The 11,560-nt window shown below is 44.7% G+C and overlaps 1 protein-coding gene across 1 annotated transcript; it reads right to left on the bottom strand.

Annotated features, from left to right (window-relative positions):
- Window positions 1-6,143, bottom strand: AWAT1 (acyl-CoA wax alcohol acyltransferase 1). Its single transcript, XM_002918011.2, has 7 exons — window positions 6,004-6,143; window positions 5,005-5,112; window positions 4,676-4,746; window positions 3,571-3,775; window positions 2,717-2,888; window positions 758-957; window positions 1-548 (listed from the first exon to the last, which is right to left on the bottom strand). Exons 1-7 carry the CDS (start codon window positions 6,077-6,079, stop codon window positions 394-396), a joined length of 987 nt encoding a protein of 328 aa, XP_002918057.1. The 5' UTR covers window positions 6,080-6,143; the 3' UTR covers window positions 1-393.
- Between the last annotated feature and the right edge of the window lie 5,417 nt (window positions 6,144-11,560).

Raw genomic sequence — 11,560 nt, 5'->3', positions numbered from 1 at the left:
TCCCAATCAAAAAATGCATTATGACAAAATAACAACAACAACAACAACCAGAGTGGTGGCTACTCAGGCTGTTTGGCTATCATTTGAGTCCCTCAGGACCTGGGGGGTTGGGCTCAGGGAGGAAAGCCAGTAGCGGGCAAGGAAGGAAGCACGTTTGTGCCTAGCATGCCCATGGCAGGGCCTGAGGGGCCTCAGGATGCCCCCTTTATGTGGAATGACTGAGTGAAGCTCCTCAGGACAGCAACTATGAGGGCTTTGTGGCAAGGAAGGAATTCCTAATGTCCTCCCTTACCACACATAGTCTTTCCTTATCTCCTTTTCTCCCCCTTTTGGTTAGCAGCAAATGAGTCTCCTCTTCAAGGCACATGCTGTTGGGCATGCAAGCCCATTCGGTCACAGGAAAAGCAGCTTTTGGGTCTCTGAGCAGCCATACTGGGTTTTATGCTGATCAAACAGTTTGCACAGGGCATCCATATAGAGTGCATGGTATTTGTCCACCATTTCCTGGCTTGGTTTTTCAATTTTGGGCAGTGGCAGAGGCTCCCCGACTGGAGATGGGAAAAGAGAAGGGGCAAGTGTTAGAATCTTCTCTTCCTTTAACCTTCTTCTTTCCTGGGCCGGGTCTTCTCACTTGCCAAGTCAGCTCCCAGATTCTCCCCCTCTGTTGCCCTTTTCTTTGGTGGGGGTAGGATGGGGAGGGCTGAGGTTGAGGTCCAGAAAGAGCTGAGGTGGTCATGGGGCTGAAAGCAGCACTCACCCACAGTGACGATAGGCAGTGAGTATGGCAGGAGCCCACTGGAATCTTGGCAGAAGCCTCTTCCATGGAAGACACAAAAATAGAAACCAAAGATTCTGCGGAAGCAGCTCTGGAACTTGTACATCCAGCTGTCCTCATGGAATTGCACCTGATCATATACCTCAGTTTCTCCAAAAGTGAAGGTGGGGACCAGATGAGCCCTGAAGGAAAACCCCGATTTGTTTCTCAAACACCGGCTAGGGTGAGAGCCACTCAGGGAGAACATTTATTCCTGGCCAGTCTCCCAGCTATATAAAATCCCTGCAACATAAAGCATTTCTTCTTGCACTAAACAGGGCTTCCATATTTACTGTCTCTTGTCTTGAAATTTTCAAGTCCAGTAAGAATGCTATCCTTGGGTCAGGATCACAAGGGCAAGATAGGGGGTATAAGGAAGGAAGATGGTTTTGGGCAGAGATCCCCAGAAACCTGTATCATGTAAAGAAAAGCTTCCAGGAAGTGTCATGCAGGGAAATATCTGACTCTGTTTCTGCTAGTTGGAAGCATAGAGATGATGATAATATTGCACGGATGCATATATTATGATATGCCCATCACCCACAGGGACTATACATAAGGTATTCTGTCCCTTGAGATTAGAGAAGAGAAAATTTGTGTCCCTCTCAGGCCGTAGGTAGAGAATCAGGCTCCTGAAGTCTTCCTGTGAGAGAAGAGTAAAAAGAACATGGCTCTCTTATACAAATCTTTGTGAATTACTAGTAATCTCTCCGTACTCTGATATATGTTACCTTAGTGGATCCTCACAGCAGAGACAGTGCAGGACACAGTGGGGGTGGGGGTGGTACTTTCTTTATCTTACAGATCCAGAAGCCCAGGTTCTGAAGGGGAATGGTCACTCAGGCAGTCAGTGAGAGGCACGACCTGGGCTAGAACCCATGATTCCTTCCTTCCAGCTCAGAACTCTCTCCTCCACATTATGCTCCAAACTGACTAACAGGCCACTCAGGCAAGGTCCGTAGATGAACTACTTTCCTATGAGTCTGCAATAGGACAATTATCTCTGTGTTCAGTGGCCTGGCCTCCTGACCTCACGGTGTACCCCACAGTTCCAGATTTGGGCACCTTCTCTTTACCTCCTATCTTTATCCCTCAGTTAGAGTGGCTAATAATTATCTGCTACTTACTGTGTGTCAGACACTTTTGGTGTTTTATGTGGATGACTTCATTTAGATGACCACAATGACCCTACGGAGTAGGTACAATTATTAGTAGCCACATTGTGAAAATGAAAACACCAAGACTCAGAATGGTTAAGTAATTTGTCTCAGAGTGTACAGTAAGTTATGGAGCCAGGGTTTCAAATTAGGCCCCCTGACTTCAGATTCCATGCACATACTCACCATACTGTACTTCCCATCCCTTGTACTTACCATTAACAAACAGATCTAGATATTGATATTGATAGAAATGATGTGGGCATCATCTGTATATTAGGGGAGCCCGAGCCAAGCCCCCTGGGAATGAATCTGGGTTTCTGGTTTGGCTTCCTGAGAATTGGTCCAGCAAGTTAGAAGGAGTGGATAACATAAAACTTTTAAAAATGCTATGGCCGGGGCACCTGGGTGGCTCAGTCGTTAAGCATCTGCCTTCAGCCCAGGGCGTGATCCCGGCATTATGGGATCGAGCCCCACATCGGGCTTCTCTGCTGGGAGCCTGCTTCTTCCTCTCCCACTCCCCCTGCTTGTGTTCCCTCTCTCGCTGGCTGTCTCTCTCTCTCTCTCTCTCTCTGTCAAATAAATAAAATCTTTAAAAAATTTTAAAAAAATGCTATGGCCATCTCCCCTATGCACTAGTAAGTTCCTTGAGGGCAAGACTCATGTCCGATTCATCTTGGCATCACGTAGCACGTGAAGCTGCTCAGAGAAGGCCACCCACACCTGCCCCGGGAGGAGCACCTACCCATGCTGGAGGGCTGTGCGCACAAACCCCTTGCGCTTCTGGAGGATGAGCGTGGTGGTGTTGGGCACACTTTGCAGGGCCTCTCCAACCCCTCCTACTACAATGCCCACAAGGTTGCCAGTGCCGTGGCTTAGCAGGTAGTCGATTGCTGGCTGACTCACGGAGCACACACCTAAAGAGAGTCAAGGAGAACAGAGAGGAGCAAAAAAGGAGAGTGGAAAATGGCTGAGAGGGAACACCCTCTGCTCTATGCCTCATTGGCTTGTCTATGTGCCCTCTGTTCCCATGAGTCCCAGAAGGAGAATCAATGAGATGGAACAAAGGGTGTGGAGAAAAGAAGGCTGAGGGTAAACCCAGCATGTTTCACTTTGAGGCAATATCTCCACTTCATAGGAGGAACTAGTTTGAAATTATAGTAGGAAGGTTTCCAGTGGGATAACCAGAAGGACTTTCTGAATCCCAACTATAATCTTACTGTTTCCTTTTCCTCTATTGCCACTAAATAGCAAAAGTTATTCTTTACTGAGCATATACTCTGTGGCAGGCGCTATATTGAATGCTTTACTTGTATTATCTCGTTTAGCCATCACAGCAAGTCTGAGGTTGGACTATTATCATTGGCATCACCTTACAGATGACAGAAGTGAAACCAGTAGCTTGCTCAAGACCACACAGTAGGTGGCAGAGCCAGGATTTAAACCCAAACAGTTTAGCTCCAGAACATATGCTTTTAACTACTATGCTATGGTGGGAATGGGTGAGAGGTGGTAGGGAGGTAGGGGATGGGGCTTAAAAAAGTGTGTCTCCCAGCAGAGAAATGGGCCAGAAGCTCCACTAAGTATAGTCAGAAGTACCTTTGGCCATGAGGTACTCCCTAATAAAGGGGATCTTGAAGAACCAGGACAGTGTGGCCAAGTGGGAAGTAATGCCTGGGAAGATCTTCGAGAAGCCTGTGGCTTCAGTGCAGAAGTTGCAGAAGGCTCCAAAGGTCAAGAGGCCATGAGGGTGAACCCCCATGAGGTAGTTGTGCTCAGGCGACAGGTCTTTAGTCTTCAGGATCTGCAGCCATGGAGAGAAGTGCCAGAGGCGGTGAAATGAAATCACATGAAGAAGCAAGAGTGAAGACGCTTCAGGGATCAGGGTACTCTCTAAAGGAGAGCTTTTCAACAGATAGGCAATGAGTGGGTTTCAGGGGACCAAGATACTGGTCTCCCCAGCCCCTGGAAAACCAGGTAGGATCTGGGGCAGCTAGAACTTCTGGACCTCTTCCCCATGGCTAGCTGCAAGTAGTTTCGGCCATTTATCTCAGTGTGCTTTTTAATGCATGGGATCATTTTGTACGAGTGCTTATGTGAAAAGGTTGGCAAGCTCTGCTCTAAAAATCGGGGCAACGTTTGTTGTCTACTCCAAAGAATGCTCAGAGGATCAGCATAGCAGTACATTTCTAGATCATCTTCCTGATATTTTCTCCTCCCAACCCCCTTCCAGTTTCTGCCTAAGTAACTTCTATTGAACTTGAAAACCCTGCCTAAATATTACCACGTCTGTGAAGGCTTTTCTTACCCCTCATCTGAACTACTTGTGTACCTTGTACCAAACTATAAATACATACTTCTCTGTCCTCCTTAGATGTGAACACCTTGATCACAGATCGCATGCTACTCACTTCTCCGTACCTATAGCATGTGGTACAGAGTAGGCTTTCAATCAGTGTCTGTTAAACTGAACTGAACTGTATTTGCGTGTCTGCCTGTGCCATATGGTAGGTCATGCCAAGGGTGTCCAAAGTATGTTAGCAGAGTAGCGAGTACCCGACCGCAATGTTGGGTCCTGAAGTATGTCTAACCTGCACTGAGACTTCTCTGGTATGCTCATTTTCCTTATGGACAACCCTAGTTATTTGGCATATATGCCTAGCATTTTGGGAACTGTGGGGGATGCTGGGAAAGAGACACTTACCGTAATGGGGAAATAGTCCCTTATGTGGGTCCAGGCACACCAGTTCCTTACCCAGGCTGAACGCCTGCCACCTGAGACAGAAATATCAGTGGGGGGTGGTGTCTGTGTGTGCCAACCTCATCCCTCCCGCTCACTCAGGGGTTTCTTAACAGCATGGAGGGACCATGGCTCTGCTAGAGAGGTGGAAAAGGAAGAGACCCAAAGATGGTCCTGGCTGGCCTAAGTCCTGTGACTCTGAGAACTTGGATGGGTGGCCTGTGGCATGGTGAGTGGGACTCCCTGGTGACAGGTTAAGCTGGCTGTGTTCTTTCTAGTTCTGTGGGTCTTACCTTGCTCTGGGGTCTTCCAGTCCAGGAAAAACCAGGTAAAGTAAAGCACTGGCAGTGGCCACAGGGATGTAAACAGCAAGTAAATGAACAATGGCTGCAAGATCCAAACTGATGAGGGAGCAGGTCAGACCAAAATTGTGCTGCCAGCAGAACTTGCCCACGTACATCCCGATTAAGAGCCCTCCAAACTACCTAAGCCTCCGGTCCTGGCCTTCTGCACAGTCCAGCTCCTGCCCATCCAGCACCCATGTCTACTTGTCTACTTGTCTTTCAAACATTTCTTCTATCATCTACCATACACTAGCCCTATTTCTCTAATTCCCCATCATCCCTATCCACTCACCATCCCTCTACTCCTGCTCCCTGCCTGCCACCAGCACAAGCAGGGGGAGTGGGAGGCAGAAGGAGAGGTTAGGAGAAGCAAGCTCCCTACCTAGCAAAGAACCCGATGAGTAGCCCGATCCCAGGACCAGAGCTGAAGGGAGATGCTTAACAGACTGATCCACCCAGGTACCCCCCCCATTCACCATTCCTTCCATTATCACTATCTCCCCACATGCTACCACCCCACCCCCTCCCAGAATGGAAAACTCTGATTTAAACACAGGTTATACTTCTCCAAGTCTGTAATTCTAATGCTTCTTCTGTCCCACTCCCCATGCTTCCTTATGCTTATGGACATATCATGCCTATTCCCTAGGCGTCATTTCCCCTTTCCCGATAGTGAGGGTTAAGAAGTGGCTGAAATTAGCCAGATCTGCTCATATCCATCATGACCCTGTTCTACCCCTCTGCCTGTTCTCACCGCCTCCTGTGGCTCTATCCTTTCCCTCTCCAGGGCACTCGTGGGACTCAAGACTCCTTGGCTTTACTCTGTAGTACCATCTGAGATGATCAAAGGTTAGATATAAGACTTCCCATGAACATGAAATTCACCCCAGATCTGGCCCTGGCCTCTGACTCTGGCTTCTTGTCATGCACTCTAGGACCAGTACTCACATAAGGCAAGGTAGCTCAAGGGCCATTGCAGAAGTATCAGACTCTGGAAGTGTGTAGGCTGCTTGAAACAAGGCATGATGTTCAGGGGCCTGAGGAAGACAAAGATCCCAGGTCACTCTTCCAACCAATGGTGCCACCAGCCTCTGGAAGCTCGCTCGATAGTGAATGTATATGATCAGGAGGATTTTTCACCTGCCCTTTTCCTTCTTTGTCCTGCCCCACACCTACGACCCACTGCAGGAGGCAGGTTTTGGAGTACCAAGGACTGCCCTATCAGGTCTGAGCCCTGGGCCATGGCCACTTGCCCTTTGACTCTTTTCTGAGATTATTAAGACATCAGGATGAAGAAAGGTAAGAAGGACTGCCATCTAGTCCTAGGGACTCAGAGATCGAAAGAAGGGAAATACCTTTCACGGGCCACTCTGAAACTACAGGGATTGTGATCTCAGGGAGGTGGCTGGTGGGGAGGGAGCTCTGGGGGGTTTGTGGGGTGGGGAGCACCTAGGATTAGGATTTTGTTGAGACTATTGCCCTGAGGCAGTCTGGCTTGGGATGTCCCCCTCTTTTAACTTGCTATTAAAAAAATTTCCAAATACACACAAAACTAGAGAATGCAACAAATTTTTATCTTTATGTTCATTTTTTTGGTTCATCTTCAATAACTGCTAATATTTTGCCGTACTTATTTCATATATTGCCCCAATTTTTTTCTTGGAGTATCTTAAAGCAATTCTAAGATATCATGTCATTTCTCCCCTAAATACTTCACTGTGCATACAAAAATATAAATGTTTTCTTCCATAGTGATGCCACTATCACCCTTAACAAATTTTGTAATTCTTGACCAATACCTGATATCTAGTCCATATTCAAATGCCTCTTTACAGTTGGTTAATTTGAATCAGGATCCAAAAAGTTTTATTGATTGTATTTGAATGTGTGTCTCTTAAGTTTCTCTCTAATTTTTCACTGTAAAATAAAACTTAGATACAGAAAACCACCTAAAACAGACGTATGGTTTAGTAAATTATTATAAGACAAATGCCTTGCAGCCATCACTACATCAAGAAATAAAACCCTAGAAGCCTCTCATGTGCCCCATTTCAATCACAACCCTCTTCCTTCTCCCAAAACAGCCATTATCCTAACATTTTTTTTTCTTTTTCAAAATTGCTTTGGCTAACCAGGGTCTTTGTGGTTCCATATAAATTTTAAGATTGTTTATTCTAGTTCTGTGAAAAATGCTGTTGGTACTTTGATAGGGATTGCATTAAATCTGTTGAATGCTTTGGGTAGTATAGACTCTTTTTTTTAAATGATTTTACTTATTTATTTGAGAGAGAGAGAGAGAGAGCACGAGAGCGGGATGAGGGGCAGAGGGAGAAGCAGGCTCCCCACTGAGCAGGGAGTGTGACGTGGGGCTGATCCTGGGACTCTGGGATCATGACCTGAGCCGAAGGCAGATGCCCAACCAACTGAGCCACCCAGGTGCCCCATCCTAATATTTAGAGTAATCTTTTCTTTGAATTTCTATGGTTTTATTACCCAAGCATACTTCCTTAATGATTATGGTTTAGTCTTGCCCATTAGAAGAATTGATATGTTCCTTAAATTTTCTCTTTTTTAAATTTTTTATTTTGGAAAGTTCTAGATTTATGGGATAGTTGCAAAGATAGCGTGAAGAGTCCCCTATACCCTCCACCCAGCTTCGTCTTATGTTAACATCTTATGTAACCATGGTATAGATATCACAGCTAAGAAACCAATACTGGGACATCACTGTTAACACCAGAATTTATTCGAATTGCACTAAAATTTTCTCCTAATGTCCTTTTTCTGTTCCAGGATTCTATCAGGTCTCACATTACATTTAGTAATCATGTCTCCTTAGTCTCCTCCAATCTGTGATAGCTTAAGTTTTTTCATTTATAGGTTCCCCCTCTATCCCTTTCTTTTCCTAACGTTATTTATGTCTTGAAGAATCCACATTTGAACTGGAGAATTTTCCACAGCCTGGACTTTGTTTCCTGCATGCTCATGGTGCACTTCAGTAGGTTCCTCTGTATTTCCTGAAGATTGACATCTGGATTCAAGGACTGGATCAGACTCAGGTTTGAGCCCTTCGGCAAAATCTAAATTTGCTTTTACAGAACACCCTTCCTTCCCATCCTCTTATTTCCCATGCCATTGGCCTGTTGAAGACTGTTCTCCCTTAGAGTAAGCCAGTCTTCCAGGCCTCAGCACCAGCTCCACTAAGCGGAGGTGATGGTGTAGAGCCTTGTCCCAAGTGAGTCTCAAATACAGGCTAAAATGGGAAGAGGGAAGCAAAGCCCTCATTCCTCTCTCTGACTCCTGTCTCTTACCTTGTTGTAACTTCATGCCCAATGAAGCAAATTGAGTTGTAGGTTTGTTTTTATTTTTGTTTGTTTTTTTTTTTTTGCTTTTCACACCTAAAGACTGTATGCTTCTAAAGGCATAGGGACTATACCTAATTTGTCAGTGCCTCTGCCCCCAAGGCCCTTAGTATTGAATGAATGATCAGTGAGTATCATAGTTTGAGATAGTGTAACCTGGAGACCTGAGAGGGGGCCAAGAAGCTGCACAGAAATGGAAGATAAGGGACACATTACAAAAGAGAGGAAGAATGAGAGAAAGGAAAGGCAGCTGCTGACCTTTGAGTTGGTTTGGCAAAAGATGTGGAGGGCCCGCTCCACTCCAGGTCTTCCTGCTGATTGGATACCAGTCTGGCCCTTGAGCAGATGTTAGTACTCAGGTATTGCAGCATCGCAGCCTACATAGGTGTTGACATCCTTGCGGTTGAGGGTGGGGACTAGCCTCTGGCAATATAGGGGAGATTTAGCATTCTGTCTTTCCATAATAGAATTTTCTGAGCCCACATCAACTCCCTCTCCATGTTCTCTCATCCTTCGAAATTGCCTTCTCCTGGGACTTCTGGATTAACGTTTTTTGTTTTTAGTTTTTTGTAATTTATTTTTTTCATATAAATTTAATTAGCCAACATATACTATATCATTAGTTTTTGATGTAGTGTTCATTGATTCATTAATTGCATATAACACCCGGTGCTCATCACATCATGTGCCCTCCTCAGTGCCCATCACCCAATTACCCCATCCCCCCAGCCACTTCCCCTTCCACAACCTTGGATTAACTTTTAATAATTTGTGCATTTTCAGTTTTTCCTCTCTATTTCCTCCCATTATTTCTGAGAAAAAGGTGGCAAGTTGTTGAGAAGACACTCAGGCTACAGAGCTGACCCACACAATATGTTTTTCCTTGTAGCAGCAGATCCCATCCCTTGTTTTCGTGTTTAAAATTTATGGACTTCCTGGAGTTTTGGTTTTTGGAAGTTTTTTTATCACTGTTTCAATCTCTTCATAATTAATTGGCCTGTTTAAAAAATCCATTTCTTCCTGTTTCAGTCTTGGTAGTTTATAGGTTTCCAGGAAGTCCTCCATTTCTTCCAGGTTGTTTAATTTATTGGCATAAAGCTGTTGATAAAAGTTTCTAATAATCCTTCCAATTTCATTGGTGTTGGTCGTGACCTCTCCCTTTTCATTCATAATTTTATTAATTTGGGTCCTTTCTCTATTCTTTTGGATAAGTCTTGCCAGTGGTTTGTCAATTTTATTTACTCGTTCAAAGAACCAGCTTCTAGTTCTGTTGATCTGCTCTACTGTGCTCCTGGTTTCTAATTCATTGATTTCTGCTCTAATCTTGATCAACTGCTTTCTCGTGCATGGATTAGGCCTATCCCTCTGTTGCTGTTCCAGCTTCTTGAGGTGAGAATATAAAAACTGCAGTTTAGATTTTTCTATTCTTTTGAGTAAGGCTTGGATGGCTATGTATTTCCCCCTTAGGACTGCCTTGCAGTATCCCATAGGTTTTGGACCGTTGTGTTTTCATTCTCGTTGGTCTCCATAAATTGTTTAAATTGATTTTTGATTTCCATTATCTAGATCTTCTACTGGTAGGTGATCAGAAACACTCAAGTACCCGCAGATTTTTCAGTGGTACTGTTCAGTTGCCTTTCTTCCAATAGTTTTTAGGATTTACTGGTACAGGAAGTGGGACACTTTCTCAAGCCCTTGTTAACCTGGCAGGTGGTCAGGGAGCAGGAAACCTGGTCAGCAGAAGCAGCCTCTCTCTCCAAGTAGATAACTGGGTCTGAAGAGAGGGCTTGACACTTTTCTCCAAACAACTCAGGAAACAGGGGTTCCTGAAGGCCCTCCCAAATCCTATTAGACCCAGCAGGGTTGCTGCTTAGATTCACCTCAGCTCTAGCTCAGGGAATATATAAATGTAAATCAAGTCTGGGGCTGTGATGACATGTCAAAAAATGGGACTTGTGAGATGTGCATCACTGAAATCAGCCTGTATCCAGGAAAATCTGTTTAATCAATATGTTGGTTTCTATGGTTTTATGTTCTTTTCTTTTATTTTTGAGAAAAAAATTAATCTAGTCTCACCTGAACTAAGGGTAAGAGTGATTTCAATTTCCTAGGCCAGAGACTTTCTTGGTATGTGGGTAGTCCTGGCTACCCTGAATTATATCAAAGAAAATGGAGTGATGGCCAAAAGAAATTAGGAAACCTAGGAATATGAAAACTGGTTGTTAGTAAGCATACTGATCCTTTCTTGTCTTTCTCTCTCTCTTTTTTTAAATGTGACCTTACAGAATTAATCATAAATCCTTGGCTAATGATACACTCTTATCATTGTTTTATGATGCCCCTCTTCTCTATCTTATCTGCCTGTATTTATTGATTCATGTTTTTCTGGTAGGGATTTCCCTCTTGAGCACTGCACACGAGAAGTAGTGTCTTGTGTGTGGGTCACAACCCAGAAGCTAATTATCTGGTCTTGGCCTTCACTTCCTTTTCAGAGACCTGAAGAAATCTTCTTGATGACAGAGCTTTGGTAATAGAGTTCTTGTTTCCCTTATCTTCAGTCTCTGGGCAGGTAAGGATTTATCAGAACAGCATGAAATCCTCAAATGAGTTCTGTCACCACAGGATATTGACAGAAAATAGCCAAAGCAGGTCATGGAGAAGGATGAACATGTATCAATAATCTCCCAATCAAATGGCTGGTCATATGGAGATCTAGATATCAAAAACAAGTTGAAGCTCTAAGATCTGGGACATCAACAAGATATGGAGGTCAAGGCAAGAGTAAAGCAAAAAGCAAAGCCATTCCAAAAAGTGACATGGCCAGGGGAAGCCATTCAGTTCTGGTCCTAGGTCAAAGGTGAGTGGGGATCAGAAGAACATGTGATCTTGATCTCTGTCTAGGTGATTAGAACAATCAGACAAGGGTCTTGCCCTTTCCCCACCTGTTTTGACAAGCCAGTCCATCTTGTCATGCAGTGTCACTGGCCAACCCCAGCTTATCCACCAAGTGACACTGCCTGCCTCTGGCTATCTGCCTATTCCTTCTAACCTTGTTTTGCATTCTAAACAATTGGATGAATTCAGGCTGTATGGTGTGTGCAGAAATAGCCAAGCTGGGGGTGGCAGGGAGCAAGGATTTGTTT

The sequence above is a fragment of the Ailuropoda melanoleuca genome, chromosome X, assembly GCF_002007445.2.
Source record: "Ailuropoda melanoleuca isolate Jingjing chromosome X, ASM200744v2, whole genome shotgun sequence".
NCBI classification, from domain to species: domain Eukaryota; kingdom Metazoa; phylum Chordata; class Mammalia; order Carnivora; family Ursidae; genus Ailuropoda; species Ailuropoda melanoleuca.
The sequence above is the reverse complement of the archived record's forward strand: the minus strand, read 5'-3'. Positions and strand labels throughout refer to the sequence as shown.

Coding starts and splice junctions, on each gene's coding strand:
- AWAT1 (XM_002918011.2), bottom strand. CDS start 6,079: ATGCCTTGTTTCAAGCAGCCTACACACTTCCAGAGTCTGATACTTCTG. Junction 3,776..4,675: donor GGGACTATTTCCCCATTACG/GTAAGTGTCTCT, acceptor CCATGGCTGCAG/ATCCTGAAGACTAAAGACCT. Junction 2,889..3,570: donor GGAGTACCTCATGGCCAAAG/GTACTTCTGACT, acceptor GACTCTCTTTAG/GTGTGTGCTCCGTGAGTCAG.